At 49.0% G+C, this 27,885-nt stretch overlaps 1 protein-coding gene across 1 annotated transcript; it reads right to left on the bottom strand.

Annotated features, from left to right (window-relative positions):
* Positions 1–1,427: 1,427 nt before the first annotated feature.
* On the bottom strand, positions 1,428–25,006 carry cdk4 (cyclin dependent kinase 4). Its single transcript, XM_078431549.1, has 8 exons — positions 24,782–25,006; positions 13,174–13,434; positions 11,182–11,317; positions 10,081–10,248; positions 7,879–7,988; positions 5,750–5,800; positions 5,082–5,217; positions 1,428–1,576 (listed from the first exon to the last, which is right to left on the bottom strand). Exons 2-8 carry the CDS (start codon positions 13,389–13,391, stop codon positions 1,487–1,489), a joined length of 909 nt encoding a protein of 302 aa, XP_078287675.1. The 5' UTR covers positions 13,392–13,434; positions 24,782–25,006; the 3' UTR covers positions 1,428–1,486.
* Between the last annotated feature and the right edge of the window lie 2,879 nt (positions 25,007–27,885).

Raw genomic sequence — 27,885 nt, 5'->3', positions numbered from 1 at the left:
CAGGTGACGTTTCGGGTTGGGATCCTTCTTCAGACTGATTGTATGGTGTTAGAAGGCTGGAAGAGAGAAGAGGCAGGAGGAAGCCTAAAGGGTGTTAAGTAGACACAGGCGAGGGAGGGTTTGGATAGGCAGATGGTTGGAGCAACTTTTAATCTTTGGCCTTTTTTCCAACCATCTGCCTATTAAAAAAAAACCTCACCTGTGTCTACCTCTCACCTGCCACACTTTGTCCTGCCTCTCCTCCCAGCTTTCTTTTCTCCACTCCCCTCGAATCAGTCTGAAGAAGGGTCCTGACCCAAAACGGCACATATCCATGTTCTCCACAGATGCCGCCTGACTCGCTGAGTTACTCCAGCACTTTGGAAGCCTGCATTACATAACTCTAACCGCCCCGCCCCCACAAGGTTAAGGGAGCTGTCAGGCCAAATAAAATGCCCGGACATTATTCTGAAGAGCTGGGTGCAATAAACATTAACATGGAAAGAAACAAATGATGTGGTCACTAACTGGTGGCTGCTTGCTGTACACAAACCACTCACTGCCTTTTCTAGAGCAACAACCGGATGTCTCACACGCACACACATTGCGCTGAAGAAGACAGGTGCATCCCACAGTGGGGTGAAAGGCGCCACAGAAAGGCAACAACCAAATAGCGAAGAGCAAGAACAGTCGTGTGCTTTTCAAGTCTGGTCACCAACATACAGCCACGGAATTGAGCAAGCTGCTCGATAGGCAGGCCACCAGAGAAGACATTTCGCTGACATTAGTCCATTAGGATCTTAAGATACTCAAGAAAATGTGGCAATGTTCCTTTAAGATCAATACACTGGCATACAGCGACAGTTGTGTGCATCTGGAAGGAAGGTTGGAGGTACGAGGATGAAATTAATTACTTTCCCTTCCCTGGGGAAAGAAGCCCCCAGTGGCAGGCAGTGTAGAGCAGCACAGGGTCACACTTAACCCCCCCCCATCCCTCTCACCATGCATGGAGATTACTTACAGAGGCCTCAGCCTCCCAATTAGACGGGTTTGGTTGGATGGTTTGGGGCACGGGTGCGTGGCTCCCTCTCTCGGGAGGAGGGGGAAGGAGGAAGGGGAAGGAGGAAGAGATGACACCAAATTCCCAGCCCTCGTGCACCGGCACACAGACAAACTGAGACACGTCAAGAAAACGGTGCCATTGCAAAACTGACAGACCGCAAACCACCCCAAACCAGTGCCACACTGCCATCTGCTGGCTTCTGCCCAAAGAAATCAGCTTCACAGATCAACAGAACAAACTCTGGAAAACTCTTCTGATGGTTAAAGCTCTATTTTGTTCTCACCTTCCACACATCTTCCCCCCCCACCCCCACCTACCCCCCACCCAAATCCCCTTCCTGCAGCGCACATCCATAAGGCAGCTGTGCACTGCTGTGGTAGCCCAGTGTGGATAAGCAGGCAAAGCTGTTTACAGTTTACTTTTCACAGGTCGCAATAGGTCGTCTTAAACCTCCGGGCTTTGACTGAGGAAATAAGGATGTTGCAGGGCCTTGAAGGCAGAGATTCTTTTCATCGGGTTGAACGTCAGCAGATCCTGGAACGAGAAGGAAAAAAACATCAGGGGCTCCACATCGGAACATCAGACTCTGATCAATGAATAATCTCCTCAAATCAAGCACTCTAACAAGGCAGCTCACAGCTTGTTTTTATTTCATCAAAAGATCCATTTGTTCTCGGGGTACAGGTAGCCAGGACGACTTGCATTTCTATAGCGCCTCGCAGGATGCACGAACGCGCTTCGTGGCCACTTGTAGTTGCGAGTGATAGCAGCGTGGTAGTGGGTTTGCGCGCAGCCACCTCCCATGAAACAGCAGCAGGGAGGTGAAGGTGGGAGTGTCACAGCTCGGGCCTCAGGCTGCTGAAGGCAATATCGCAAACGATGGGTGTCATTACATTCATGGATGACGAAGAGTTAGAGTGTGGAGATCGGAAAGGTGATTGGGACATCAGTAAGGATCGAAGGGAGAGAAAGCGAGAGATGGAAAAAATAGAGAGGGAAAAGAGAGGGAGAGAGAGAGAGAGGGAAAAAAGAGAGAGGGAAAAAAGAGAGAAGGGGAAAAAAGAGAGAGAGGGAAAAAAGAGAGAGAGAGAGAGAGAGAGAGGATAAAAGAGAGAGGGGAAAAAAGAGAGAGAGAGAGGGAAAAAAGAGAGAGAGGGGATAAAAGAGAGAGAGAGGGGATAAAAGAGCGAGAGAGGGGAAAAAAGAGAGAGAGGGAAAAAAGAGAGAGAGGGGAAAAGAGAGAGAGAGGGAAAAAAGAGAGAGAGAGGGGGAAAAGAGAGAGAGAGAGGGGGAAAAGAGAGAGAGGGGGAAAAGAGAGAGGGGGAAAAGAGAGAGAGAGGAGGAAAAGAGAGAGAGAGGAGGAAAAGAGAGAGAGAGGGGGAAAAGAGAGAGAGGGGGAACAGAGAGAGAGGGGGGGAAAAGAGAGAGAAGGGGAAAAGAGAGAGAGGGGGAAAAGAGAGAGAGGGGGAAAAGAGAGAGAGGGGGAAAAGAGAGAGAGAGGGGGAAAAGAGAGAGAGAGGGGGAAAAGAGAGAGAGAGGGGGAAAAGAGAGAGAGAGGGAAAAAAGAGAGAGAAAAAAAAGAGAAAGGGAGTGAAAACGAGAGGGAAAAAAAGAAAGAGCGAGCAGAAGCACCTGTGGTGGGCTGGAACACACGGTTCAGGAATGTTCAAACAAACTGTGCCAGACCTGCATCTGTGTGGGTCACACAGCAGGAGTGTTGGCTAATCAGGGTTCAGTGCAAATTAGAAGAGAGGCAGTGGATTGGAGGATGAGGAGTATAGAGGAGGAGGGGTGCATTGGAATAGTTGTGGCAAAGACGTGGACGAGGGTCTCAGCAGGGGCCAAAAAGAATCGCATTTGCATAGCGCCTTCCACGTCCCTTTCAGGACCTCCCAAATCATTTCGAGCTGATGAAATGCCGTCGGATTGCGGTCACCATTTCAATGATAGAAAACGCAGCAGGCAATATTGCGCGCAGCAAACTCCAACAAATTGTAAAGTGACGGCCTGGTTATTTGAGCGAATGTCGTCCCAAAAGCACGCACAGACTCTTGGTTTAAGATCTCACCGGAACAGCGGCACCCAGGCACAACTGCACAGGGTCTGTTTTTCAATCAGGGGTGGGACAGGGAAGCTTCGGATTGCAGGAAGCACATCAGCTGAAGCAGCAACACGCTGCCAACCATCACTCAGAGGCGAGTGGTTAGTTTGTATTTAAAAACTTTTAATACATAAAATAAAAACACAAGTCGAAAGCAATTTTAAATGAATAATTTCCATTAGGAATTTAAAATTGAGGGCGTGCAGCGAAGGTTTACTAGGTTAATTCCCGGAATGGCGGGACTGTCATATGTTGAAAGACTGGAGCGACTAGGCTTGTATACACTGGAATTTAGAAGGATGAGAGGGGATCTTATCGAAACGTATAAGATTATTAAGGGGTTGGACATGTTAGAGGCACGAAACATGTTCCCAATGTTGGGGGAGTCCAGAACAAGGGGCCACAGTTTAAGAATAAGGGGTAGGCCATTTAGAACTGAGATGAGGAAAAACTTTTTCAGTCAGAGTTGTGAATCTGTGGAATTCTCTGCCTCAGAAGGCAGTGGAGGCCAATTCTCTGAATGCATTCAAGAGAGAGCTAGATAGAGCTCTTAAGGATAGCGGAGTCAGGGGGTATGGGGAGAAGGCAGGAACGGGGTACTGATTGAGAATGATCAGCCATGATCACATTGAATGGTGGTGCTGGCTCGAAGGGCCAAATGGCCTCCTCCTGCACCTATTGTCTATTTATAACATTTAAATATGTTTTAAGAATCAAGACACTCGGAATCAGTGACAGTCTTTGAGAGTGGGAGCTGTCAGGAAGCAGTCAGGTTGGTCAGAGCCCGTTGCTGAGTTAACACTCATGCAGGTGGCAAGGCTGGCAGGATGCCAGTCACTAGCATCTGACCTGAGGTGGGCACAAGGCATGGGGTTTAGTTTAGAGATACAACGGGGAAACAGGCCCTTTGGCCCACCGAGTCCATGCCGACCAGCGCCCTCCCGTACCCTAACACTATCCCACACACTTGGGACAACTTCCAATATTCCCAAAGCCAATTAACCTACAAACCTGTACATCTTTGAAATGTGGGAGGAAACCGGAACAGCCGAGAAAACCCCACGCAGGTCACAGGGAGAACGTACAAACTCCATACAGACAGCACCCGCAGTGAGAATCAAACCCGGGTCTCTGGCACTGTAAGGCAGCAACTCTACCGCTGCGCCACAGTGCCAAACGCAGTGTTATCCATCCACCAGGCTTCAGTCTTTCAACTGTTTGGGGAGGGGGTGTCAGACTGAACACGGGACAGCTTGGAGCGAGCGGAGGGCTCGAGAGTGGAGGTGGGGAACTCGCAAAGCTCTGGTACAACGGCTGTGTCTGAATCGTAGCACCGGCCACCCAAGATGCGAGGAACTGAAGAAACGGGGATGGGTTAAGAAAGGACGAAGGCGTGCTTGACGAGAGTTCTGGTCACTATTCACACAGGGCTGAAGCTTCAGGTGTCCGGACATTCCTGCGTAGCATGCCTACAGTTCCTTTCCCCACTGTACAACCTCGAAACAAAGTTACACTTTAAAAGCACATTAAAAAACAAGGGAGGGGGGGGGGGTTGGCAGTGAGGGTGCGGTTGGCTGGCGTGCAAGGCCACAGAGCTGTGCCCAGTTTCTATTACCATCCAGCCCATTGGATGGCAGAGTTCCAGCAAGTCCCTGGCAGGTGTACAGAAGCACGGGCAGTGCCCAGTGGGGGACAGGCAACATGCACTGCAAACTGCCCGCATGGCACCAACGTGCTCCCTGATACCCAACAGGGGGGTGGCAGGGGTGAAGTTAACATGCAATACTTCAACAAACGGATATCGCAGTGCCGTTCCTAGAACATTGAAACGAGCTGCTTTGAGGCAGCAAAAAATTCTCAAGCCAAAACAAAAATTGTTTCGGTCAAACTGTGGCACTCCACTTTAACCTGGCCATTTCCCCAGAGAGTGCTTCTCACCAGCAGCAGGCTTGCCCCCAAGTCCTCGATTTCAGGTATAAAGTTCTTGACCAACTGTGGAGGCCGGATGGTGAAGGCACTTCGCGGCAGGGTCACGTCCTCCGGCCAGTCCTCCTCTGCTGGCAGCCCTGTCATGCTGAAAGCACAGAAGTTTCCAATAAAGAATAAAAAGACTCCAATTTCCGCAGCACCCATTCCAGACGTCCCGACGCACCTCGCAGCCAGCGAGGCGCTTTTCAAACGTCGCCGCTCTTGCAAAGCGCTGGGACCGTGGCAGCCAATTTGCGCACAGCAAGCTCCGAGAAGCAGCGGTGGAGCAGTGATGTCGTGAAAGAGATTGACCAGTGCAATAAATTATCATCTTGCTAAGACCAGGAATAACATGGAGATTTAATCGCGAGGGAGGTTTGCGCCACAGGCCAAAGCAACAGGCCAATTCTCACAAAATCCATTGGTCAGACCGCTAATTCATGGGTCAGATTGGCAATGCTGTCAACAGACCAATAAGTCACAATATCCGAGTCAATTAGACGTCGCAGTCCTGTGGATGCTCGAACCAACATGGATGCCTTGGCTGGGTAGTGCCTCCCAAGATTACCCCCTGCCACCCCTCACCCCCCCCCATCACCTGATCCCGAGGCCCGCCAGAATATCGCAAGTGCACTTACTCAAAAATCTTTCCTAATTGGTCAACTTCTGATTTCCCACAAAACAAGGGCCTGTAGAAGAGAAAACAGAGTAAAGCAGTCACACTCAATTGGACACTGAAAGCCCATCGGCTCAACGAAAAGTCCCAAACAGGGTAGAATGTTTTTAATTGAGCAGCGCAAGATAAAGAGAGCCTCCCCCTCCCCAGCTACCATCTTACTCCCCACCCCCACCCTCACCTCATCACAATTTCTCTAACTTCAAGTAACCCTTGCATCCCCTCTCTCTCCGTCCCTCCCCCAACGTAGTCGTACTAGTTTCACTCTCCCGCTGGGTTTCACTGTTTGTATTTATCGTTATCACCTACCCAACAGCCAACAATGGACCAGTGTGAGCTCCACCTATCCTTGATCATCGTTGCTGGCTTCGAACTGTCATTCATCTGTTCTAGGTACCTTTACATATCTCTCCACAAAATGCTGGAGTAACTCAGCACTTCAATTCCCCCTCCCATTCCCCAGTCTGACCTTTCTGTCATGGGCCTCCTCCAGTGCCATAATGAGGCCCACCGGAAATTGGAGGCACAGCACCTCATATTTCGCCTGGGCAGCTTGCAGCCCAGCAGTATGAACATCGACTTCTCCAACTTTAGATAGTTCCTCTGTCCCTCTCTTCCCCTCCCCCTTCCCAGATCTCCCTCTACCTTCCTGTCTCCACTATACCCTTCCTTTGTCCCACCCCCTTGACATCAGTCTGAAGAAGGGTCTCGACCCGAAACGTCACCCATTCCTTCTCTCCTGAGATGCTGCCTGACCTGCTGAGTTACTGCAGCATTTTGTGAATAAATACCTTCGATTTGTACCAGCATCTGCAGTTATTTTCTTACACTTTATTTTACATATCTCTCGGCTCTCTCATGACTCTCAGGCTGAAGAAGGGTCTCGACCCAAAACATCACCTATTTCTTTTCTCCAGAGATGCTGCCTGATCCGCTGAGTTACTCCAGCTTTTTGTGTCTATCATCACAATGCTTGCTGTATTTACAGGATAATATAACCACACACTTCCACCACCCTTTGAGAAGGTGGTGGCAGGCTGCAGGAGGCTGCAGGAGTTCCATAGTGGTGGCACTGGAGAGATAACACCACTAATGTGGGCTGTGCCAAATCCTCCAAAGCCTGGTGGAACAGGCAGCCCGACGTCAGCACTCTCTCGCAGGGCAACATCCCCAACCAAACACACTCAGCCAGCTCCGATGGGTGAGCCACAATGTACACAGGCCCAAATGCTGGACATCAATAACAAGCACATTATTCCAAACTACGTCACAGAAGGAGATTTTCAGGAGAACAGAGTGATAGAGTCTCGCAATGTGGAAACGGGCCCTTCGACCCAACTCGCCCACACCGGCCAACATGTCCCAGCTACACAAGTCCCACCTGCCTGCGTTTGGCCCATATCCCTCTAAACCTGTCCCATCCATCTACCTGTGTAACTGTTTCTTAAATGTTGAGATAGTACGTGTCTCAACCACCTCCTCTGGCAGCTTATTCCATGCGCCCACCACCCTTTGTGTAAAAAGGTCACCCTTCAGATTCCTATTAAATCTTCCCTCACCGCCCCTCACATTAAACCTAACTCCTCTGCTGCTCGAAATAAATGCTACTACTCAAAGTGTCTTGGGGAGGGGGGGAGGAAAGTTGATGTAACATCCTCATCAACTCATGGGAATGCCTGGTCTGTGGCTGCATGAAACGGGTTGGGAAGACATCCCTGCTCTTGGAGAATTGCCTGGATTTTTGTTCCCTCGTCTCTGCAGCAGGATTTAAACCAACAACTGTCTGGCCCAGAGGGGAGGAGACTGTCTGACTCCTACCTGAAGCTACAGCCAGCAGGTATACCCTGTTTTGTCCCCGATCAATAAAAACTGTTCATAAGATCATATGACATGGGAGCAGAATTAGGCCATTTGGCCCTTCTTGTCTGCTCCGTGGCTGATCTATCTTTCCCTCTCAATCCCACTCTCCTGCCTTCTCCCCCTAACCTTTGATGCCCTTACTAATCAAGTTAAATTCATCAAATCCTTCAAAACCATTTACAACACAGTGCGCCCTGTAAATATCGGCTCCTTCCACCTTCCAGCACTGACCTTCTGCAAAACATCTCAGCAAAGATGCAGCCCGTGCTCCACATGTCGACGGGGGTGGCGTAGGTAGATTGCAGGAGTACTTCTGGGGCACGGTACCACAGCGTCACCACCTGAGCAGGTCAAACACAAAGTGAGTGTAGTACTGGGCTCTCTCACTACTTCAGTAAAACCGTGTTCTTCCCAAGCCCTCTTCTCAAAAGCCCATGGTGAATACTAACGTGGCCAAGTTTATTTTTCATACAATGCTACAGGAAGGATCTGATTAAGCTGGAGAGGGGGCAGAAAAGATTCACAAGGGAGTTGCAAGGCTTGAAATACAAGGAGAGATTGATAGGCTGAGAGCAGAGGAGATCCATAGTAATAGAGTAAGAAAATAACTGCAGATGCTGGTACAAATCGAAGGTATTTATTTCACAAAATGCTGGAGTAACTCAGCAGGTCAGGCAGCATCTCAGGAGAGAAGGAAGGGGTGATGTTTCGGGTCGAGACCCTTCTTAGAGTGATACAGTGTGCAAACGGGCCCTTCGGCCCAACTTGCCCACATCGACCAACATGTCCCATCTACACTAGTCCCACCTGCTTGCATATGGCCCATATCCCTCGAAACCTGTCCTGTCCATGTACCTGTCTAATTGCTTCTTAAACGTTGCGATAGTCCCTGCCTCAACTACCTCCTCTGGCAGATTGTTCCATACACCCACCACCCTTTGTGTTGAGAGACCGGAGAGGTTTATGAAATCTTGAGGTGTATGGATAGTTACAATCCTTTTGCTAGGGTAGGGGAGTCTAAAACTAAAGGGCATAGGTTTACAGTGAGAGGGGAGAGATTTACAGAGGATCTGAGGGGCCAGTTTTCCACAGAGAGTGTGGAATATATGGGTATATGGAACGAACTGCCAAAGAAGGCAGGGGAGGCGAGTTTAATTTCAACATTCAAGACATTTGGACAGGCACACGGATAGCAAAGGCTTAGGGGGATAAGGCCAAATGCAGGCAAAAGGGATTAGATTTGCTAAACATTGTGGTCAGGACGGACTCGTTAGGCCAACAAGTCCATTTCTGTTCTGTAAAACACTATGAATCTACGAATCAGATAAAAGTCAGTCAACAGTGGGCAGGTCGATCTACAATTGGAGGCCTTAATTGTGCAATCAGCACAAAAGCAATGCCACTTGCTGCTGACTCAAACGTCTCTGTGGCTTCGAGTGGTTTTTCTGGGGGATTCCCTGCCCTTCAGAGGTGGAGATGTCATCAAAGCTCTGGGCAACCAATCAACATCACTAATTTCCCTCAGTCGCCAAGCAGAAAGTTAAAAGTTTGAAGCTGCTAATATTTTGAAACATTTTGCAGAGTGGAAAATAAATATTGGAATATGCACATAGATCATGGAAGAAAGGTCATAAACATTAAAAAGAAAATTAATTGTTATGGCGCATCGGAAGGGGCCCGAAATAAAGGCGAGGAGCCGGGTATTTCGGGACGTTCGGTTTTATTATTACTCAGTTATCAGACCGGTCAAGTCTGCTGGAATGACTTCGCGCCCAAACCCTCGTCCTTATATCCTTAGCAAAGGACCGCCCCCCTGGACTGGTCCATTCCCGTGCCGAGGGGTCGGTAGTGGTACGAAAATCGGTTGACAGAGGGGCCGGCCGGAGGCTGTGTCAATTGACTGCTTGAAGCCGGCCGACTTAGACATCGACCAAGTCTGGTCAGGCCTCTGTTGCCCAGCCTCGGCCGCGAGGTCGCCCCCCTTTGCGGGTCCCACCACCTGTCCCACCACCTGTCCCTCCAACTGTGCCTCCGCCGGCCCCTCTGTCGACCGATTTTCGTACGCGGTCCGGTCGGGTTGTGCGACCACCAGTGCGTTTCGTGCCTCTGGTTCTGGGGGGGGGGGGGTCCTGTGGCGGCTCCCAAGGGTCGGGCCATACTACTACCAACCCCTCAGCACGGGAATGGACCAGTCCAGGGGGGCGGTCCTTTGCTAAGGATATAAGGACGAGGGTTTGGGCGCGAAGTCATTCCAGTAGACTTGACCGGTCTGATAACTGAGTAATAATAAAACCGAACGTCCCGAAATACCCGGCTCCTCGCCTTTATTTCGGGCCTCTTCCGACGCGCCACACTGTTAAATTGCTATCACTGCGACAGACATGGACACGGACACCTCAACCAAACTTGACAAACGCTGGGATTCTTGCTTACCACCGGAGTCAGTGCCATTTGGCAGCTGTAGATGCGAGCCAGGCCAAAGTCAGCCAGCTTCACCTGGCCTCGGCTGGTCACCAGGATGTTCTCGGGCTTTAGATCGCGGTGCACCACGCCATGGGAATGCAGGAACACCAGGCCGTTCAGCAGCTGCCTCATCAGATCCTGCGCCAAACCACACACACACAGCAGACCTGTTAGAAGGGATCACCAGCAAGGACCACCCCCTCCCAAGCCCCCTACCGAGACCAGCCAATACCCGGCCTCCTATTTTGCTTTCCCCCGCCGCCCAGTAGAGGTGTAGCAATGAACTGCAGATGCTGGTTTACACCAAAGGTAGACATTAAAAGCTGGAGTAACTCAGCAGGACAGGCAGCTGTCAGAAAAAAAGGGAAGAGGTGACATTTCAGGTCGAGACCCTCGGTATAGACCAAAGCCTAGGTACGAATGATACTCGGAAGCGTCTTAGCGACTGGTTTCTCCATCAAAGGAATTCCCACCCGGACTTTGAATAATGGCGCCAAAAATGGCATGTGTAATGTATGCAAACTTAATTTCACTGTGCAGTCGCATGCGTGACAAATAGGGTTGCCAACTTCCTCACTCCCAAACGCGGGACAAAGGACGACGACGCCGCCCCGCGCCCCACGCGACCACACCCAGCCAGCGGCCACGTGCTCCCGCTCCACCAATGGCGGCCGCCATTGGTGGAGCGGGAGCACGTGGCCGCTGGCTGGGTGAGGTCACGTGGGGCGCGGGGCGGTGACGTCACCCTTTGTCCATTATTTGGGAGTGAGGAAGTTGGCAACCCTGTTAATACGGGACAAGGGGGGTCCCATACAGGACAAACTAATTTAGCCCAGAAATACGGGATGTCCCGGCTAATACGGGACAGTTGGCAACCCTAGTGCCAAATAAAGCACCATTGACTACTCTCACCATAAAACAACAGTGAAACTATACTGAGGTGGAGGTTGAGGGGGGAAGAAGGGCTGATTGGGAAGCTGTGGTCTCCCGCATCGCCCTCCTCTCCCGTTAAGAATTAGCCAGCAGTGGGAGGATAACAAAATGGCCACCAGCCAGCGCCCTCCTTTTTACCTTCACAGTCTCGGCCGGTAGTCCGGGCGACGGGGCCTTCTCCAGGTAGGTTTTCAGATCCTGGTCAACGTGCTCAAACACCAGAGTGACTTTGGTTTCTCGGTCCGCCCTCGTGGTCGCACACACGTCGAACAACCTGCGGCAACGCACATCGGTAGTCATAATGGCTGCACGAGGCCCCACCGAGACAAAGCCCAACGTCACAGAGTCACACAGCACAGAAACAGGCCCTTCGGCCCACTGCGTCCATGCCGACTTGTATTTCTACTAGTCCCATTCAACTGCATCTGATCTGCAGCTTTCTGTGCCTCAGCAATTCAAGCATTTGTCTCGACACTTCATCAATATGATTAAAGTCTCGGCCTCCACCACCGCTTCAGGCAGTGCGTTCCTGCCACTACCCACTTAGTGTCAAAAAATTCCCCCTCACATCCTCATACCGCCATCAATACAAAACCAGGAGACGGTGAGAGAGCATCAGACCTTCTTTTCAATTCCTAAATCTTTAGTTTAGTTTAGAGATACAGGGCAGAAACAGGCCCTTCGGCCCACCGAGTCCGTGCCGACCAGCGATACCCGTACATTAAAACTATCCTACGCACACAAGGGGCAATTTACAATTCCACCAAGCTAATTAACCTCCAAACCTGTACGTCTTTGGAGTGCGGGAGGAAACTGGAGCTCTCGGGGAGAACCCACGCAGGTCACAGGGAGAACGTACAGACAGCACCCGTAATCAGGATCAAACCCGGGGTACTGATTGAGAGTGATCAGCCATGATCGCATTGAATGGCAGTGCTGGCTCGAAGGGCTGAATGGCCTACTCCTGCACCTATTGTCTATTGTCTATTGGCTGATCATTCTCAATCAGTACCCCGTTCCTGCCTTCTCCCCATACCCCCTGACTCCGCTATCCTTAAGAGCTCTATCCAGCTCTCTCTTGAATGCATTCAGAGAATTGGCCTCCACTGCCTTCTGAGGCAGAGAATTCCACAGATTCACAACTCTCTGACTGAAAAAGTTTTTCCTCATCTCTGTTCTAAATGGCCTACCCCTTATTCTTAAACTGTGGCCCCTGGTTCTGGACTTCCCCCAACATTGGGAACATGTTTCCTGCCTCTAACGTGTCCAACCCCTTAATAATCTTGTATGTTTCGATAAGATCCCCTCTCATCCTTCTAAATTCCAGTGTATACAAGCCTAGCCGCTCCAGTCTTTCAACATACGACAGTCCCGCCATTCCGGGAATTAACCTAGTAAACCTACGCTGCACGCCCTCAATAGCAAGAATATCCTTCCTCAAATTTGGAGACCAAAACTGCACACAGTACTCCAGGTGCAGTCTCACTAGGGCCCTGTACAACTGCAGAAGGACCTCTTTGCTCCTATACTCAACTCCTCTTGTTATGAAGGCCAACATTCCATTGGCTTTCTTCACTGCCTGAATCCGGGTCTCTGAATCTGAGAGGTAAAATGACACGAGTGGTGATGGCGGTGTGTGTGAGAGAGGGCGAGTTAACCTGCCCATCGTCATTGGCAGGCGGCAAAGGTCCACAGGAAGACATGGAGTGTGGCCGCCAGCCAGGAGAGTATTTATTGCCCACCTTGGTTGTCCCCAGGAAGGTGAGAGTCGCCTCCATTGTCCCGCATGGTGAAGGTGCTCCCTCTGAGCTGCCTGGCTGACAGCGGGAAAAGAGCACTTTACAGAAATGTCATTAGGCTGTATAATTTTACAACGATCCAAAGACTTCAAATGAGAAACGTGTGGAGTGCAGCCTCCCCCTCCAACCCCTGCACTCTGGCAGCACCCCCACCGTCCAAAGACGTACAGGTATGTAGGTTAATTGGCTGGGTAAATGTAAAAATTGTCCCTAGTGGGTGTAGGATAATGTTAATGTACGGGGATCGCTGGGCGGCACGGACTTGGAGGGCCGAAAAGGCCTGTTTCCGGCTGTATATATATGATATGATATGACATCCCAGCCAGCTCACCTGACAATGTTGGGGTGGTCGAAGCGCTCGAGCCGTTTCAGCAGAGCCACCTCCCTGACCGTGGAGGCAGGAAGGCCCTCTTCATCCCGGTGCACCCTCACGTTCTTGAGAGCCACAAACTTGCCGCTCCGCGAGTCCCGGGCCTTGTAGACGGTGCCGTAGGCTCCTCCCCCGATCTCCGCCACGGGCTCGTACTGGGTCACGGGACACTGCTCCATCCCGCAGAGCCTCCTCGACAGCCCCCGACCGGTCGACTTGCGCCTGGAAGGGAATCAATGCCAATCAGTGCAATGAGTGGCCTATCATTCATCCCCGTTACCGCCAGCAGACGTGGAGCCTGGGCACACGGTCCCCGCAGTGTCGGAGCCAAAGTATCAAGGGCACACACGAGCCTCAGTAGCCAGAACTCAGCCATTAACCCGCTAAATAGCCTTGCAGCTTAGAGAGAACTCCCTAACTCCACGCACGCCTGGAAGGAGGCAGCACAGTGGCGTCGCTGACAATAAACTAAACTGCACTCAGATTTGTAAGTAGGAACTGCAGATGCTGGTTTAAACTGAAGATAGACACAAAAAGCTGGAGTAACTCAGCGGGACAGGCAGCATCTCTAGAGAGAAGGAATGAGTGACGTTTCGGGTCGAGGCCCTTCTTCAGATTGAAACGTCACCTAAACTAAACTCAAACCTGCCTTCCAAAGTGCCCGAGATCTGGGTTCAATCCCAAACTCCGGCACCGTCTGCCTGGAGTTCGCACGTTCTCCCTGTAACTTTAGGATTTCTCCCAGATAGAACATAGAACAAGAACAGGCCCTTCGGCCCAAACATTCTGTGCCGAACTTGATTTCAAGACTATCACTTATCCATCTGCACATAACCCATATCCCTCCATTCCCTATGTTTCCACATGCCTATCCAAAAGTCTTTTAAATGCCACTAGCATATCTACTTCAACCACCAACCTCGGCAGCCCGTTCCAGACACTCGCCACCCGTGCGTAAAAAAAAACTTGCCCCACACATCTCTTTTAAACTTTGACCCTCTCATCTTAAAGCTGTCCTCTCTAGTATTTGATATTTCCACCTTGGGAGAAAAAAGGTTCTGACTTTCTACCCTATCTATGCCTTCTCATCATTTTATATGCTTCTATCACCTCTGGCATCTAGAAAAAAACAATCCAAGTCTGTCCAACCTCTCCCTGTAGCTCATACCTCCGAACCCAGGCATCATTCTGGTAAACCTCCTCTGCACTTTCATAAGCCTCCACATCCTTCCTGTAATGGGGCGGCCACAACTACACGCAATGCTTCAAAGTCAGCCAAACCAAAGTCCTGGGATGATCGTGGTTCCCCCCCCCAAAGGCGTACAGGCTGGTCGGTTAACTGGCTGCTGCAAATTGTCTCCAGTGTGCGGGTACGATACGATACGAAATAAAATTATTTATCCCAGGAGTGAAATTGATCTGCCAACAGTCATAAAACACAAAATATACAAAACACAAAATGCATGAAACATAGAAAATAGGTGCAGGAGTAGGCCATTCGGCCCTTCGAGCCTGCACCGCCATTCAATATGATCATGGCTGATCATCCAACTCAGTAACCTGTACCTGCCTTCTCTCCATACCCCCTGATCCCTTTAGCCACAAGGGCCACATCTAACTCCCTCTTAAATATAGCCAATGAACTGGCCTCAACTACCTTCTGTGGCAGAGAATTCCACAGATTCACCACTCTCTGTGTGAAAAAAGACTTTCTCATCTCGGTCCTAAAAGACTTCCCCCTTATCCTTAAACTGTGACCCCTTGTTCTGGACTTCCCCAACATCGGGAACAATCTTCCTGCATCTAGCCTGTCCAACCCCTTAAGAATTTTGTAAGTTTCTATAAGATCCATGAAATTAATGTGACGAGTGGAAAGGTTTGGAGGATGTGCAAAGATTGGGGGGTGGGGGGGAGGGGAGTCAGTCTCAGTCTACCCCACGACTGAAGGAGGAGTTGTAAAGCTTGATAGCCACATGGAAGAAGGGTCTCTTGCGGCATTCTGTCCTGCATCTTGGTGAGGGCTAGAACCTGGGGGAGAAGCTGATGAGAACGTCCGGGGAAAGAAAATAGGCTCTTGTGTATAGATGGGAGCTCGATGGTTAGGATGGATCTGGGGGCCGAAGGGCCCGTTTCCATGCTGAATGAACCTGCCAGCAGACGGGAATGCCACCAGTTTCCCTTCGTCACACTCATATATATATATATATATGGTGTCATTGTCACAAGATAGTCAATGTTATTCACTTCGCCTATCAGTGGTCATACTGTTTAGGCTGATCAGTATGTGTGTGTGTATGTGTATGTGTGTATGTGTATGTGTGTATGTGTGTGTGTGTGTGTGTATGTGTGTGTGTATGTATGTGTGTATGTGTGTGTGTGTGTATGTGTATGTGTGTGTATATGTGTGTGTGTGTGTGTGTGTGTGTGTGTGTGTGTGTGTGTGTATATGTGTGTGTATATATATATATATATATATATACTGATCAGCCTAAACAGTATGACCACTGACAGGCGAAGTGAATAACATTGATTATCTTGTTACAATGACACCTGTCAAGGGGTGGGATATATTAGGCAGCAAGTGAACAGTCAGTTCTTGAAGTTGATGTGTTGGATGCAGGAGAAATGGGCAGGAGTAAAGACCTGAGCGACTTTGACAAGGGCCAAATTGTTATGGCCAGACGACTGGGTCAGAGCATCTCTGAAACGGCAAGGCTTGTGGGGTGCTCCCGGTCAGCAGTGGTGAGTACCGACCGACAGTGGTCCGAGGAGGGACAAACTACAAACCGGCGACAGGCAGGGTGTTGGGCGCCCAAGGCTCATCGATGCGCAAGGGCAACGAAGGCTATCCCGTCTGGTTCGAACCGACAGAAGGTCGACTGTGGCACAAGTCACAAAAAATGTTAATGGTGGTCACGGGAGGAATGTGTCACAATACACAGTGCATCGCACCCTGCTGTGAATGGGGCTGCACACGGAGGACCAACAGCATATTAGGCACGTGGTCATAATGTTTTGGCTGATATATATATATATATATATATATATATATATATATAACGCGAGGAACGCTGAATCTAAACCTCACAACACCATCCCCAACAACTGCTCCTTGATCCACCATCTATCTTGGCAACAATATTCAAGGGCAAATCGGAATGGGCATCAAATGGCAGCCTTGCCCACTGCATCCATGTCCTGAGAATGGATATTGCTTTCAAGCTCAGCAGTGGACCTTGGGTATGGTCCAATCAACTCGCTCTGTCAATTAGTACGGGTGTCAGGGGTTATGGGGAGAAGTCAGGAGAATGGGGTTTGGAGGGAGAGATATAGATCTATTTAAGATAGCCACGATTGAATGGCAGAGTAAATTTGATGGGCTGAATGGTCTAAATCTCCTCCTGGACTGGGCGTGTAGCGTCGGTTTACTAGGTTAATTCCCGGAATGGCGGGACTATCATATGTTGAAAGACTGGAGCGACTAGGCTTGTATACACTGGAATTTAGAAGGATGAGAGGAGATCTTATCGAAACGTATAAAATTATTAAGGGGTTGGACACGTTAGAGGCAGGAAACATGTTCCCAATGTTGGGGGAGTCCAGAACAAGGGGCCACAGTTTAAGAATAAAGGGTAGGCCATTTAGAACTGAGATGAGGAAAAGCTTTTTCAGTCAGAGAGTTGTGAATCTGTGGAATCCTCTGCCTCCAAAGGCAGTGGAGGCCAATTCTCTGAATGCATTCAAGATAGAGCTAGATAGAGCTCTTAAGGATAGCGGAGTCAGGGGGTATGGGGAGAAGGCAGGAACGGGGTACTGATTGAGAATGATCAGCCATGATCACTCGAAGGGCCGAATGGCCTCCTCCTGCACCTATTGTCTATTGTCTATTATCACTTATGACAGAGAAACAAAGGCCAGATACACCAGCTGCAACCGAGATCAGCCTGTGGCATTGTCCAGCTGAAAGAACAAAAGACGTTTACCCAGAACCTATCCCCTGAGAGTTCACAGCAGTTCCTGCAGTGTAGCCACTACTGTCAGTGTGGAAAACATTGAAAGGAAACTCAAAATTGCATCATTGGAAAGGGTCAAAGGAAAGGAGGGGCGCAAGGAAAGAATGCAACTTGTAGTCAAATGGCATTTCACACATCCTCCATGTTCCAACATGCTTCAAGTTACAAAGGATTTGAAGAGCTGTTAGTCAATGATCTCAGCCTATGCAATGGCCCAACTGCACACAGGACGATCAGATCCCTTTACATCGCATCTCATTCTTAACGCCCGAAGGTTGGCCAGAACACCCTCCTCCAATCCACAGACACACAATCAGCCATGCACGCCAAGAGAAAGAGAGAGACAGACACAGAGACAGACAGAGATGGAGATCGATGGACACAGATGGAGTCCAGCACAGAAATCTAGATTGGCCTTTAATGCACTGCCAAGAGAGAGCCACACCACAAGGGGGTTGGCACCGAGCAGGGCTGGATTAACATAGTAGCAAAAGTAGCATTTGCTACGGGCCCTGCCGCGCTAAATGCTTGAGATCGGCATCCCACTGGGGGGCGCTGTGTTGCGCGCGCCGCTCCCCAACCGCCACGGTTTGAATGTGTTGGCGGGACTGCGCGGACCAATGGGCAGCCGGCGTGTCACCGCCCAATCGCCAACCCCGAGACACAGACCCCCCCCCCACCCAGAGGGACAGAGACTGGCAGCAAGACAGAGACAGGCAGTGGCACAGAGCTGAGAGACCGGGGTGAACTGTGGGGTGGGGGGAGCACCTAGAGTTGCAAACTGTCCCGTATTAGCCGGGACATCCCATATTTTGGGCAAAACTTTTGCCCAAAATACGGGATGTCCCGGCTAATACGGGACAGCTGGCAACCCTACCCGCTCCTCGAACACACTCAGCCCCGCTCCCCGAACTCCGTTAACGAGCTCCGTTAGCCTACACTGTCCGGGCCTACAGTGTAGGGACCTATAGCGGCCCACGGGCCTAATACAGGACAAGGGTGGTCCCGTACGGGACAAATTTTGCCGCTGGCTGGGTGAGGTCACGTGGGGCGCGGGCGGCAATTTCACCTTGTCCCGTATTTAAGGCCCATTTATAACATATGCTACTAGCTTAATCCGGCCATGGTGCCGAGGGAGTGCCATTCGGCAGGTTGGGCTGCTTTCACAGGGCGTTTAACTGCTGTCCCGACTGCCATCTGAGGCTAACGTAAATGATCACACAGCCACTTATTTTCCAAGGTGGGGAGGGGGGAACACACGATGGAAGTCAACACACGATGGAGGTTCAGAAACAGAGCTCACACTCCGATTTAACACCAGACGGTCACATGGAATTGGTCAAAACACTCAAATACAAAGTACTCCTACTCCCCATCTGCTCCTTTTGCAGAGTCCTGCAAAGCTTCACTTCTCAAAGAACTGTGAAATAGCAGCCGCTAAATTATTGATAATCAAATCAAAAACTACAGGCGCTGGAATCTTGATATAAAAAACAGAAAATTCTGGAAATACTCAGTAGATCAGGTAGCGTCTATGAAGCAAAACAGAGTTAATGCTTCAGATCAAACACCAGATCAGCCTCGAATAGTCTTGGTAGCCGAGGAATTTAAATTCAAGTAACTGGAATTAATAAGTTAGTATCAGTAACAGTCAGCATAAACGTTTATTTTTAAAGGTTCACTGCAATCTTATTGAATGGCAGAACAGACAAGGGGCCCCTGCTTCTATTTCCCACAGAAACTCCCCACTAAGTTCACAAATGTTCATCGGGGAAGGAGATCAGCCACCCTGATCCAGTTTGGCCTGTTTGTCAGGCTTCAGTTGCACAGTACTTTTGGTTCAGTTCAGGGTCTTTCTTCTGAGTCACATTGGCTTGTCAACACTGGTTTCCCAAAAGGCTGCATTCTCAGCAACCTTACTTTACTCCCACAAAGGTGCAGTTAAATTCTGCTCTGACTCCATTTACAAGTTGACAGATGATACCACTGTGGTGGCCTGGATCTCAAACAACGACGAGGCACAGGGAAGAGATAAAGAGATTCGGGGTGGCATGGTGGCGCAGCGGTAGAGTTGCTGTCTTACAGCGCCAGAGATCCGGTTCAATCCAGACTACAGGTGCTATCTGTACGGAGTTTGTACGTTCTCCCTGTGACGTTGTCAAAACATGCATCTTCATCTTCAGGATCAGCCTACCATGACAGACCTTGTCAAACGCCTTACTAAAATCCATGTGTACAACTGTACTAACCTCAACGATCACTTTTGTTGCCTCCTCAAAAAACTCAATTAAGATTGTAAGACATAACTTGCCCCACACACACAAAGCCCATGCTGACTGCCCCCACTGGCTCATTCTCTTCAAAATGCGAGTAAATCTTATCCCTAATAATCCTCTCCAATAACTTCCCTACCACTGAGATGAGGATCCCTATTTCCCTTCTTAAACAAAGGAACAGTACCTACTCTCCAGCCCACCAGGACCTCACCTGTGGCTAGAGAGGGTATAAAGATCTTTATCAAGGCCCTAGCAATCCCCTCTCCTGCCTCTCTCAATAACCTGGGATGGATCCCAGCAGGCGCTGGGAACTTATCCACGTTAATGCTCTTCATGAGACCCACCACCACTTCCTTGATCGCAAAATGCCCGAGCATATTGGTATGCCCCACACTGATCTCACTATCCTCACTTTAGATAGTTCCTCTGTCCCTCTCTTCCCTTCCTCCTTCCCAGATCTCCCTCTATCTTCCTGTCTCCACCTATATCCTTCCTTTGTCCTGCCCCCCTGACATCAGTCTGAAGAAGGGTCTCGACCCGAAACGTCACCCATTCCTTCTCTCCTGAGATGCTGCCTGACCTGCTGAGTTAATCCAGCATTTTGTGAATAAATACCTTCGATTTGTACCAGCATCTGCAGTTATTTTCTTATACTCACTATTCTCATATCCTTCTTCTAGGTTAATACCTATGCAAAATACATATTTAGTACCTCACCTACATCTTCTGACTCCAAGCATATCCCTCCTTTATACTTGGGTGCTCCTGCACTCTTCCCTAGTTACCTCTGTAACGCATGTTTTAAAGTGCAGTGAAATTCTCTTTAATCTGATTTGCCAATAACATCTCTTAGTCCCTTCTGCCCCTCCTAAATTCCCTGCTTTCATCTAAATGGTCCCCACTCAAAATAAAACACCTGTTCATTCTTTCCCCAGATGCTGCTTGGACCTGCTGAGTTCCTCTAGCACTTTTGTGTTTTGCTCCCTGCTTGAATTCTTTCCTGCTTTCTTTATATTCGTCAACGGTTTGATTTCATTTTCCTAAACCTTGCCAATGCCTCCTTTTTCTTTTTGACCAAATTTACAGCATCTCTTGAGATCCAAGGTTCCCTTACCCTGCCAATTTTGTCCCTCCTCCATACTGGGACATGCCAGTCCTGAACTCTGATTAGCTGGTCTTTAAACAACTCCCACATATCAGATGTGGACTTACCCAATAACAGCTGCTCCTAATTTTCTCCCCGTCACTCCTGGGCAACAATGTTGTAATATGTCCTCCCCCAATTTGGTCAATCCCCCCTCTCCTCCCCCCGCCCCCAGGTCCAGACCTTATTCATAACTATCTTCAAACTTAAGGAAAGGGTACAAAATCCTAGAGTGTAACGCAGCGGGTCAGGCAACATCTCTGGAGAGCATGGTTAGGTGACGTGTGTAAGAAGGAACTGCAGATGCTGGTTTAAACTGAAGATAGACACAAAAAGTTGGAGTAACTCAGCGGGGACGGGCAGCATCTCTGGAGAGAAGGGCAGCATCTCTGGAGAGAAGGAATGGGCGATGTTTCGGGTCGAGACGGCAGCCAGGGAGAGGACTGGGAGGCAGAATGAGACGGAGTTCTGAAGAACGAACAGAAACGTTTGTTGTTTCTCCACAGATGCAACAGTGTCTCTTATTGTGAAAGGAATTTGCACCCTTCACCCATCCACCCCTTAAGGGAAGGTTTTAGTGAACTCCTGATAAGCCTTGCAGAACTATCTGGTGACAGATTGGATCAGGCCGCACCAAGTGTTCTGGGGAGACACCAACGTCGCCCAAGCTGTTGCTTCAAAAAGAGACCAAGAACAAAAAAAATAATAACCACACCCACATGCAAATCTAACAATACCGTCTGTCTGAACCAAACACTCACTCAAAAATGCTCACCGGGTTAAATCCTCAAGAAACAGCTGAGCTTTCCATTTAGGATACTGTTGAAAGCAAAATAAGCACAGTGGGAGGGAGAGAGAAAATGATTTTAAAATGTGCAGGAATTCAATAGTTTCAATAGAAGCACTCGATAATTTACAGGAAATCTATGAACTTCATTATACGCGCACACCAAGGTTTGTGCATCCACACCATAGAGAGGACAACTCTCCGTATTTCTGAATGTGCCTCAGAGATCCTCACTCCTAAAAGGTTTCCAATGCTACTAACTACTTAGCAAATGTACCAAGACTGCCAGCCTCACCCACAAACAGGAAATGAAGCCTGTGGGCATTTTGACGTCAGTGCCCAGGTTGCGTGGAGAGATGACACCTCTTGCCTCACACATTCATTCTTATGTCCTGTACAAAGTTACCACAAAGGTCAGAACTATAGTTAGCTAGAAAGACTCATTCATTACCACATCATTCATTCTCCCTCGCCGCATGTAGGTTTCCCCCAAGGAGGAAAGAAGATAAGACTTTATTGCCTTCCATCACAGTAGGGAACGTGGAAGAGCCGCTGTGGTGGATGCTTATGTCAAATTTTAATGTACTTGTGTGCCTTGTTGCTTTTTTTGACATGACTATGGCAAACCAAATTCCTCGTATGTCACAAAACATACTTGGTTTATAAAATATGATTACAATTATGATTATCCTTCCACCTACGATCAAAGCAGGTAATTGCTTCAAGTCATACATTCCGTTTCAAAGCCAAATACAGCAATTACCAGTGACACAACAGCTTGAGTGGCAATTTGGAAACCAGTGTGTTAATTTCAGTATTTGTAGATCAACCACATTTATCTCTGTCAATATAACCTTCACCACATATCTGGTTTTAACATATCAGGGCTTCCCGTCCTCCATTATAGATGAGGCTCTCACTATGGTCTCTTCTACATCCCGCAGCTCCGCTCTTGCTCCCCCTCCCCCCACTCGCAACAAGGACAGAATCCCCCTCGTTCTCACCTTCCACCCCACCAGCCAGCGGATCCAACATATCATCCACCAACATTTCCGTCACCTACAACGGGACCCCACCACTGGCCATATCTTCCCATCCCCTCCCCTCTCTGCGTTCCGCAGAGACCGTGCCCTCCGTAACTCCCTGGTCCACTCGTCCCTTCCTACTAAAACCACCCCAACCCCGGGCACTTTCCCCTGCAACCGCACGAGATGCAACACCTGTTCCTTTACCTCCCCCCTCAACTCCATCCAAGGACCCAAACAGTCTTTCCAGGTGAGACAAAGGTTCACCTGCACCTCCTCCAACCTCATCTATTGCATCCGCTGCTCTAGATGTCAACTTATTTACATCGGCGAAACCAAGCGCAGGCTCGGTGATCGCTTCGCTCAACACCTGCGCTCGGTCCGCATTAACCAAACTGATCTCCCGGTGGCCGAGCACTTCAACTCCCCCTCCCATTCCCAGTCTGACCTTTCTGTCATGGGCCTCCTCCAGTGCCATAGTGAGGCCCACCGGAAATTGGAGGAACAGCACCTCATATTTCGCCTGAGCAGTTTGCAGCCCAGTGGTATGAACATCGACTTCTCCAACTTTAGATAGTTCCTCTGTCCCTCCCTTCCCCTCCTCCTTCCCAGATCTCTCTCTATCTTCCTGTCTCCACCTATATCCTTCCTATGTCCCGCCCCCCCTGACATCAGTCTGAGGAAGGGTCTCGACCCGAAACGTCACCCATTCCTTCTCTCCCGAGATGCTGCCTGACCTGCTGAGTTACTCCAGCATTTTGTGAATAAATCTGGTTTTAACCAGATGTGTAATGGTTCGAGTTGACCTCTGGTTTAGCAAAGAGTAGAATGAGGGAGGTTAAATGATTAAGTCCGGAGGTGACAAAAGGCATGGTGATGAGGGTTTTAGGAACAGATGAACTGAGGCAATGTTACCGAGGAGGAGAAAGTGACCTTCACCTTTCTTCAGACTGATGGACCAACTACTCTCTGCCTCTTTCACCCCAAACTCCATTCAATTACACATTTACTCCTCTGCTGATTTCCTGTGTCCCCAAATAGCTCTCCATTTCCCCTCTTGGCCCAATATTCATCTCTGCAATGTTGAGCCTATTGACTACAAACTGTCTCATCATCTAGGAAAGTCTATCATTCCCTTTCCTCTCATTTGTCCTCTGATTCTGACCCACCTCCTACCCTTCAATGCAGTGGTGACTCGCCATACCCTCCTGTGCTTTGTGCAAGATTAGTCTCGCCTTCCTGCTGCTCACTATTCCACAGCTCTAGTTATCGCAGTTAGGTAAACTAGCAACGACCTTTGAGATATATAAACTACATCACCGCAACCTTCAAAGGGGTTCCTGGTGTTTGAAGACAATTACTGATTCAAAGTGATTCAATACAATTATCAATGAAAAACATAAAGACTGAAGGAACCAGAAGACTGCTTGCATCACACATCAGCACACACAAGGCAAAGCCATCAGCTTTAATGGTATTCATTTGCCACCTTTTGCCATATTAGAACATGCTCCTACAGAGAGCAGTGAGATGAATAGCCTTTATAGGGCAGCTGGAATAAGATAGGAGAGAGATATGGCAGTGGTTGGGGGTCGAAGGAGAAGATTCCAGTACAGCAGAAACAAAGCACGGGGCCGAACAGTCTGCTTCTGAGGCGCAGATACTGATACACCAATTCCTGGCAGGCAACCCTTAAAAACTGATCCAATCTCATAGCCAAGATGACCGAATTCTCTGAATCATTGCAACGTGAATGATTGGACCTCGAGAGAAAGGCCTCTTTTCTGCCCCCCCCCCCCCCCCCGAAACAACAATTGCAAAGTTCAAACGATTAAAATAAAGTTTTAAAACATTTGCAAGTTAAGGGAAAGTGTGCCCACTTTTTTCTCCTCCTCCTCCCAAATGGATTGAGACCAGAAATATCTGTTTGGATAGGAAAACTTTTAATGAAAAATCCTCTGTGCATTCGAAGCAGGTTAAATAAACGCTAAACGTGGCAGCATTTCACCAGCCTCCAAACAGGGCCAACGTTTTTACCAAAGGCCCCTCCAAGAATAAACACACACAAGTGTACCCGAGGTTTCAATATATATATATATATATATATTGTGTATCTGTATATTGAAAACTTTGCTTCAAATATCTATATTATACACGCACACCATTGTAATAATCAACCAACAACCTTCCCTCTTTCGCAGACGCAGACTCTCCATCTGGCCATTCAGAAATTGCCAACGCGGTCCCACTTCTCTTTCCCCTAAGACGTTTCGCTTTGCAATCGACTGCAAAGGGGAATCGAAAATCCCATCCTTGCTACTTACAGTGAGTGCTCACGAATTTTTCCAATGGAGGTCCCAGGATTTTCCGAGAGAGTGAATCAAACGCCAAACAAAGTCATGATCCTTCACCGTCCGACTCTGTGACTGGGACCGTCTGCGATTGATAAGACAGCTCCACTGGCGCGCCCGCGGTAGATCGATATTTAAAATCAGATTTTTATTTTAAAGTTAAATAAGAAGTTTTTTTTTTTAAAAACTCCAGCTGAAACGACCGGTTTGCAAGTTAGGACATGAAGTCAGTCACAGCGCATTGTCCTTCCGCTGCCATGATTGACTCCTTTCTGGATGCTTCTATTGGTAGGTTGCAGCCGGCGATCTGCCCCGCTCGGAAAGGGCTGTGGGCTGGGGGTTGTTTGCCGCTGTTTTCACGGCATTTCCGCGCTGATTGGTGGAAACGGACTCTATTTTATATTGTCAAGTTGTCCAAACACTGCAAATGTTGGGCAGAACCAGAACAGAATCAGAACCAGAACCAGAACCAGAACCAGAACCAGAACCAGAACCAGTTCTCGAACCAGAACTCGAACCAGAACAGAATCTCGAACCAGAACTGAGATGAGGAAAAACTTTTTCAGTCAGAGAGTTGTGAATCTGTGGAATTCTCTGCCTCAGAAGGCAGTGGAGGCCAATTCTCTGAATGCATTCAAGAGAGAGCTGGATAGAGCTCTTAAGGATAGCGGAGTCAGGGGGTATGGGGAGAAGGCAGGAACGGGGTACTGATTGAGAATGATCAGCCATGATCACATTGAATGGCGGTGCGTACAGGCTCGATGGGTCCAGAACACTGCAAATGTTGGGAATCTCAAACCAGAACCCTGGAAGAACAGGCGGGCCCAAGCAGCGCCCAGGGTGCTCACTGGAGGTGTTAACTGAAGTTTTGAGTTGAGACCGTACACCAGTACTGAAAGGGAACAGGAAAGGTTGTTAAGTGTTTAGCGGTCGGAGGAGGGAGGGGGGAATCAGGGCCGTCTTAACGCATGGGCCTGATGGGCACTTGCCCGGGGTCCCACGAGCATAGGGGCACAATGCTGATCTGTGTATGTTAAGTAACTTGCAATAAATAAATACTACTTTAAAAATGTAGGTTCAATAAGTGCTTTTTTCGCAACAATTTCGGTCACTACGTGCTTCTCACAGCGATCTGTAAGTGCTTTTCGCAACAATGTAGCACCCTAAGTCCATCGCTAAGTGCTTTTCGGTAAGTGCTTTTCGCCGGCACGACAGGGGGGGGGGGGCTGGTAGGGAAAGGGGGGCGGGGGAGAGTAACGGTAGGGGCCCCAGTACACTGCTTTGCCCGGGGGCCCATAATGATGTAAAAACGGCCCTGGGGGGGAATAGAGAATTAGGTGGAGCCAGATAGGGCTGGGATGATGGGCAGATGGTGGGAGGGATGAACAAAGGGAGGAAAACTGTGAGGACAGGCGAGTATGTGCCAGAAACAAGGAACTGCAGATGCTGGTTTACACAAAAGGACACAAAGTGCTGGAATAACTCAGCAGGTCAGGCAGCATCTGTGGAGAACATGGATAGGTGACGTTTCACAGAGTGCTGGAGTAACTCAGCGGGTCAGGCAGCATCTGTGGGGAACATGAATAGGTGACGTTTCACAGAGTGCTGGAGTAACTGCGGGTCAGGCAGCATCTGTGGAGAACATGGATAGGTGACGTTTCACAGAGTGCTGGAATAACTCAGCGGGTCAGGCAGGATCTCTGGAGAACATGCCACGATCACAGTGAGGAGGTGACTGGAGGAGACTCACTGTGATGGATGTTTCTTTTGTTTGGTGTTGGTTTATCATTGTATGTGTTATTGCATTTTTATTGATTATTTTTATTGGTCTTATTGTTGAACTGCGGGTAATCTTTCATTTTACTGCACATGTGTATGTGACAAATAAATTGACTATTGACTATTGGCCTATCCACTTTTTCCACAGATGCTGCCTGACCCGCTGAGTTGCTCCGGCACTCTGTTGTCCTTCAGGCGACCATGTGCGGTGGGGACACAAGGAACTGCAGATGCTGGAATCTTGAGCAAAACACAAAGTGCTGGAGGAACTCGGCGGGTCAGGCAGCATCTAAGGAGGGAATGGACAGGCAAATTTCGGGTCGGGACCCTTCAGCACTGGGGTTGCGGATGACCTGATATTGGAAAATTCAATGTTTGTACTATTGGCTACCATATGATACATGAGCAATATTAGGCCATTCAGCCCATGGAGTCCACTCCAACATTCAATCACGGTTCATCCATTTTCCCCTCTCAACCCCATTCCCCTGCCTTCTCTCTGTAACCTCGACGCCTCTGGTGGATTACCCAGGTGGGACATGAGACATTGCTCTTCCCCTTTGAGTTTGCCTTCTCTGCAGAAATAGAGATAACTGAGGACATATAGGTTGGTGTGTGACTGGGAGGGGAGTTGAAATGACATGCAACGAGAATGTTGGCCTTCATAACAAGAGGAGCTGAGTATAGGAGCAAAGAGGTCCTTCTGCAGTTGTACAGAGGCCTAGTGAGACCGCACCTGGAGTACTGTGTGCAGTTTTGGTCTCCTAATTTGAGGAAGGATATAAGAAAATAACTGCAGATGCTGGTACAAATCGAAGGTATTTATTCACAAAATGCTGGAGTAACTCAGCAGGTCAGGCAGCATCTCGGGAGAGAAGGAATGGGTGACGTTTCGGGTCGAAACCCTTCTTCAGACTGATTGAGGAAGGATATTCTTGCTATTGAGGGCGTGCAGCGTAGGTTTACTAGGTTAATTCCCGGAATGGCGGGACTGTCATATGTTGAAAGACTGAAGCGGCTAGGCTTGTATACACTTGAATTTAGAAGGATGAGAGGGGATCTTATCAAAACATATAAGATTATTAAGGGGTTAGACACGTTAGAGGCAGGAAACATGTTCCCAATGTTGGGGGAGTCCAGAACCAGGGGCCACAGTTTAAGAATAAGGGGTAGGCCATTTAAAATGGAGATGAGGAAAAACTTTTTCAGTCAGAGAGTTGTGAATCTGTGGAATTCTCTGCTTCAGAAGGCAGTGGAGGCCAATTCTCTGAATGCATTCAAGAGAGAGCTAGATAGAG

This window comes from Rhinoraja longicauda, chromosome 42 (assembly GCF_053455715.1).
Source record: "Rhinoraja longicauda isolate Sanriku21f chromosome 42, sRhiLon1.1, whole genome shotgun sequence".
NCBI lineage: Eukaryota > Metazoa > Chordata > Chondrichthyes > Rajiformes > Arhynchobatidae > Rhinoraja > Rhinoraja longicauda.
This window is presented reverse-complemented; position numbering and strand designations above follow the sequence as displayed.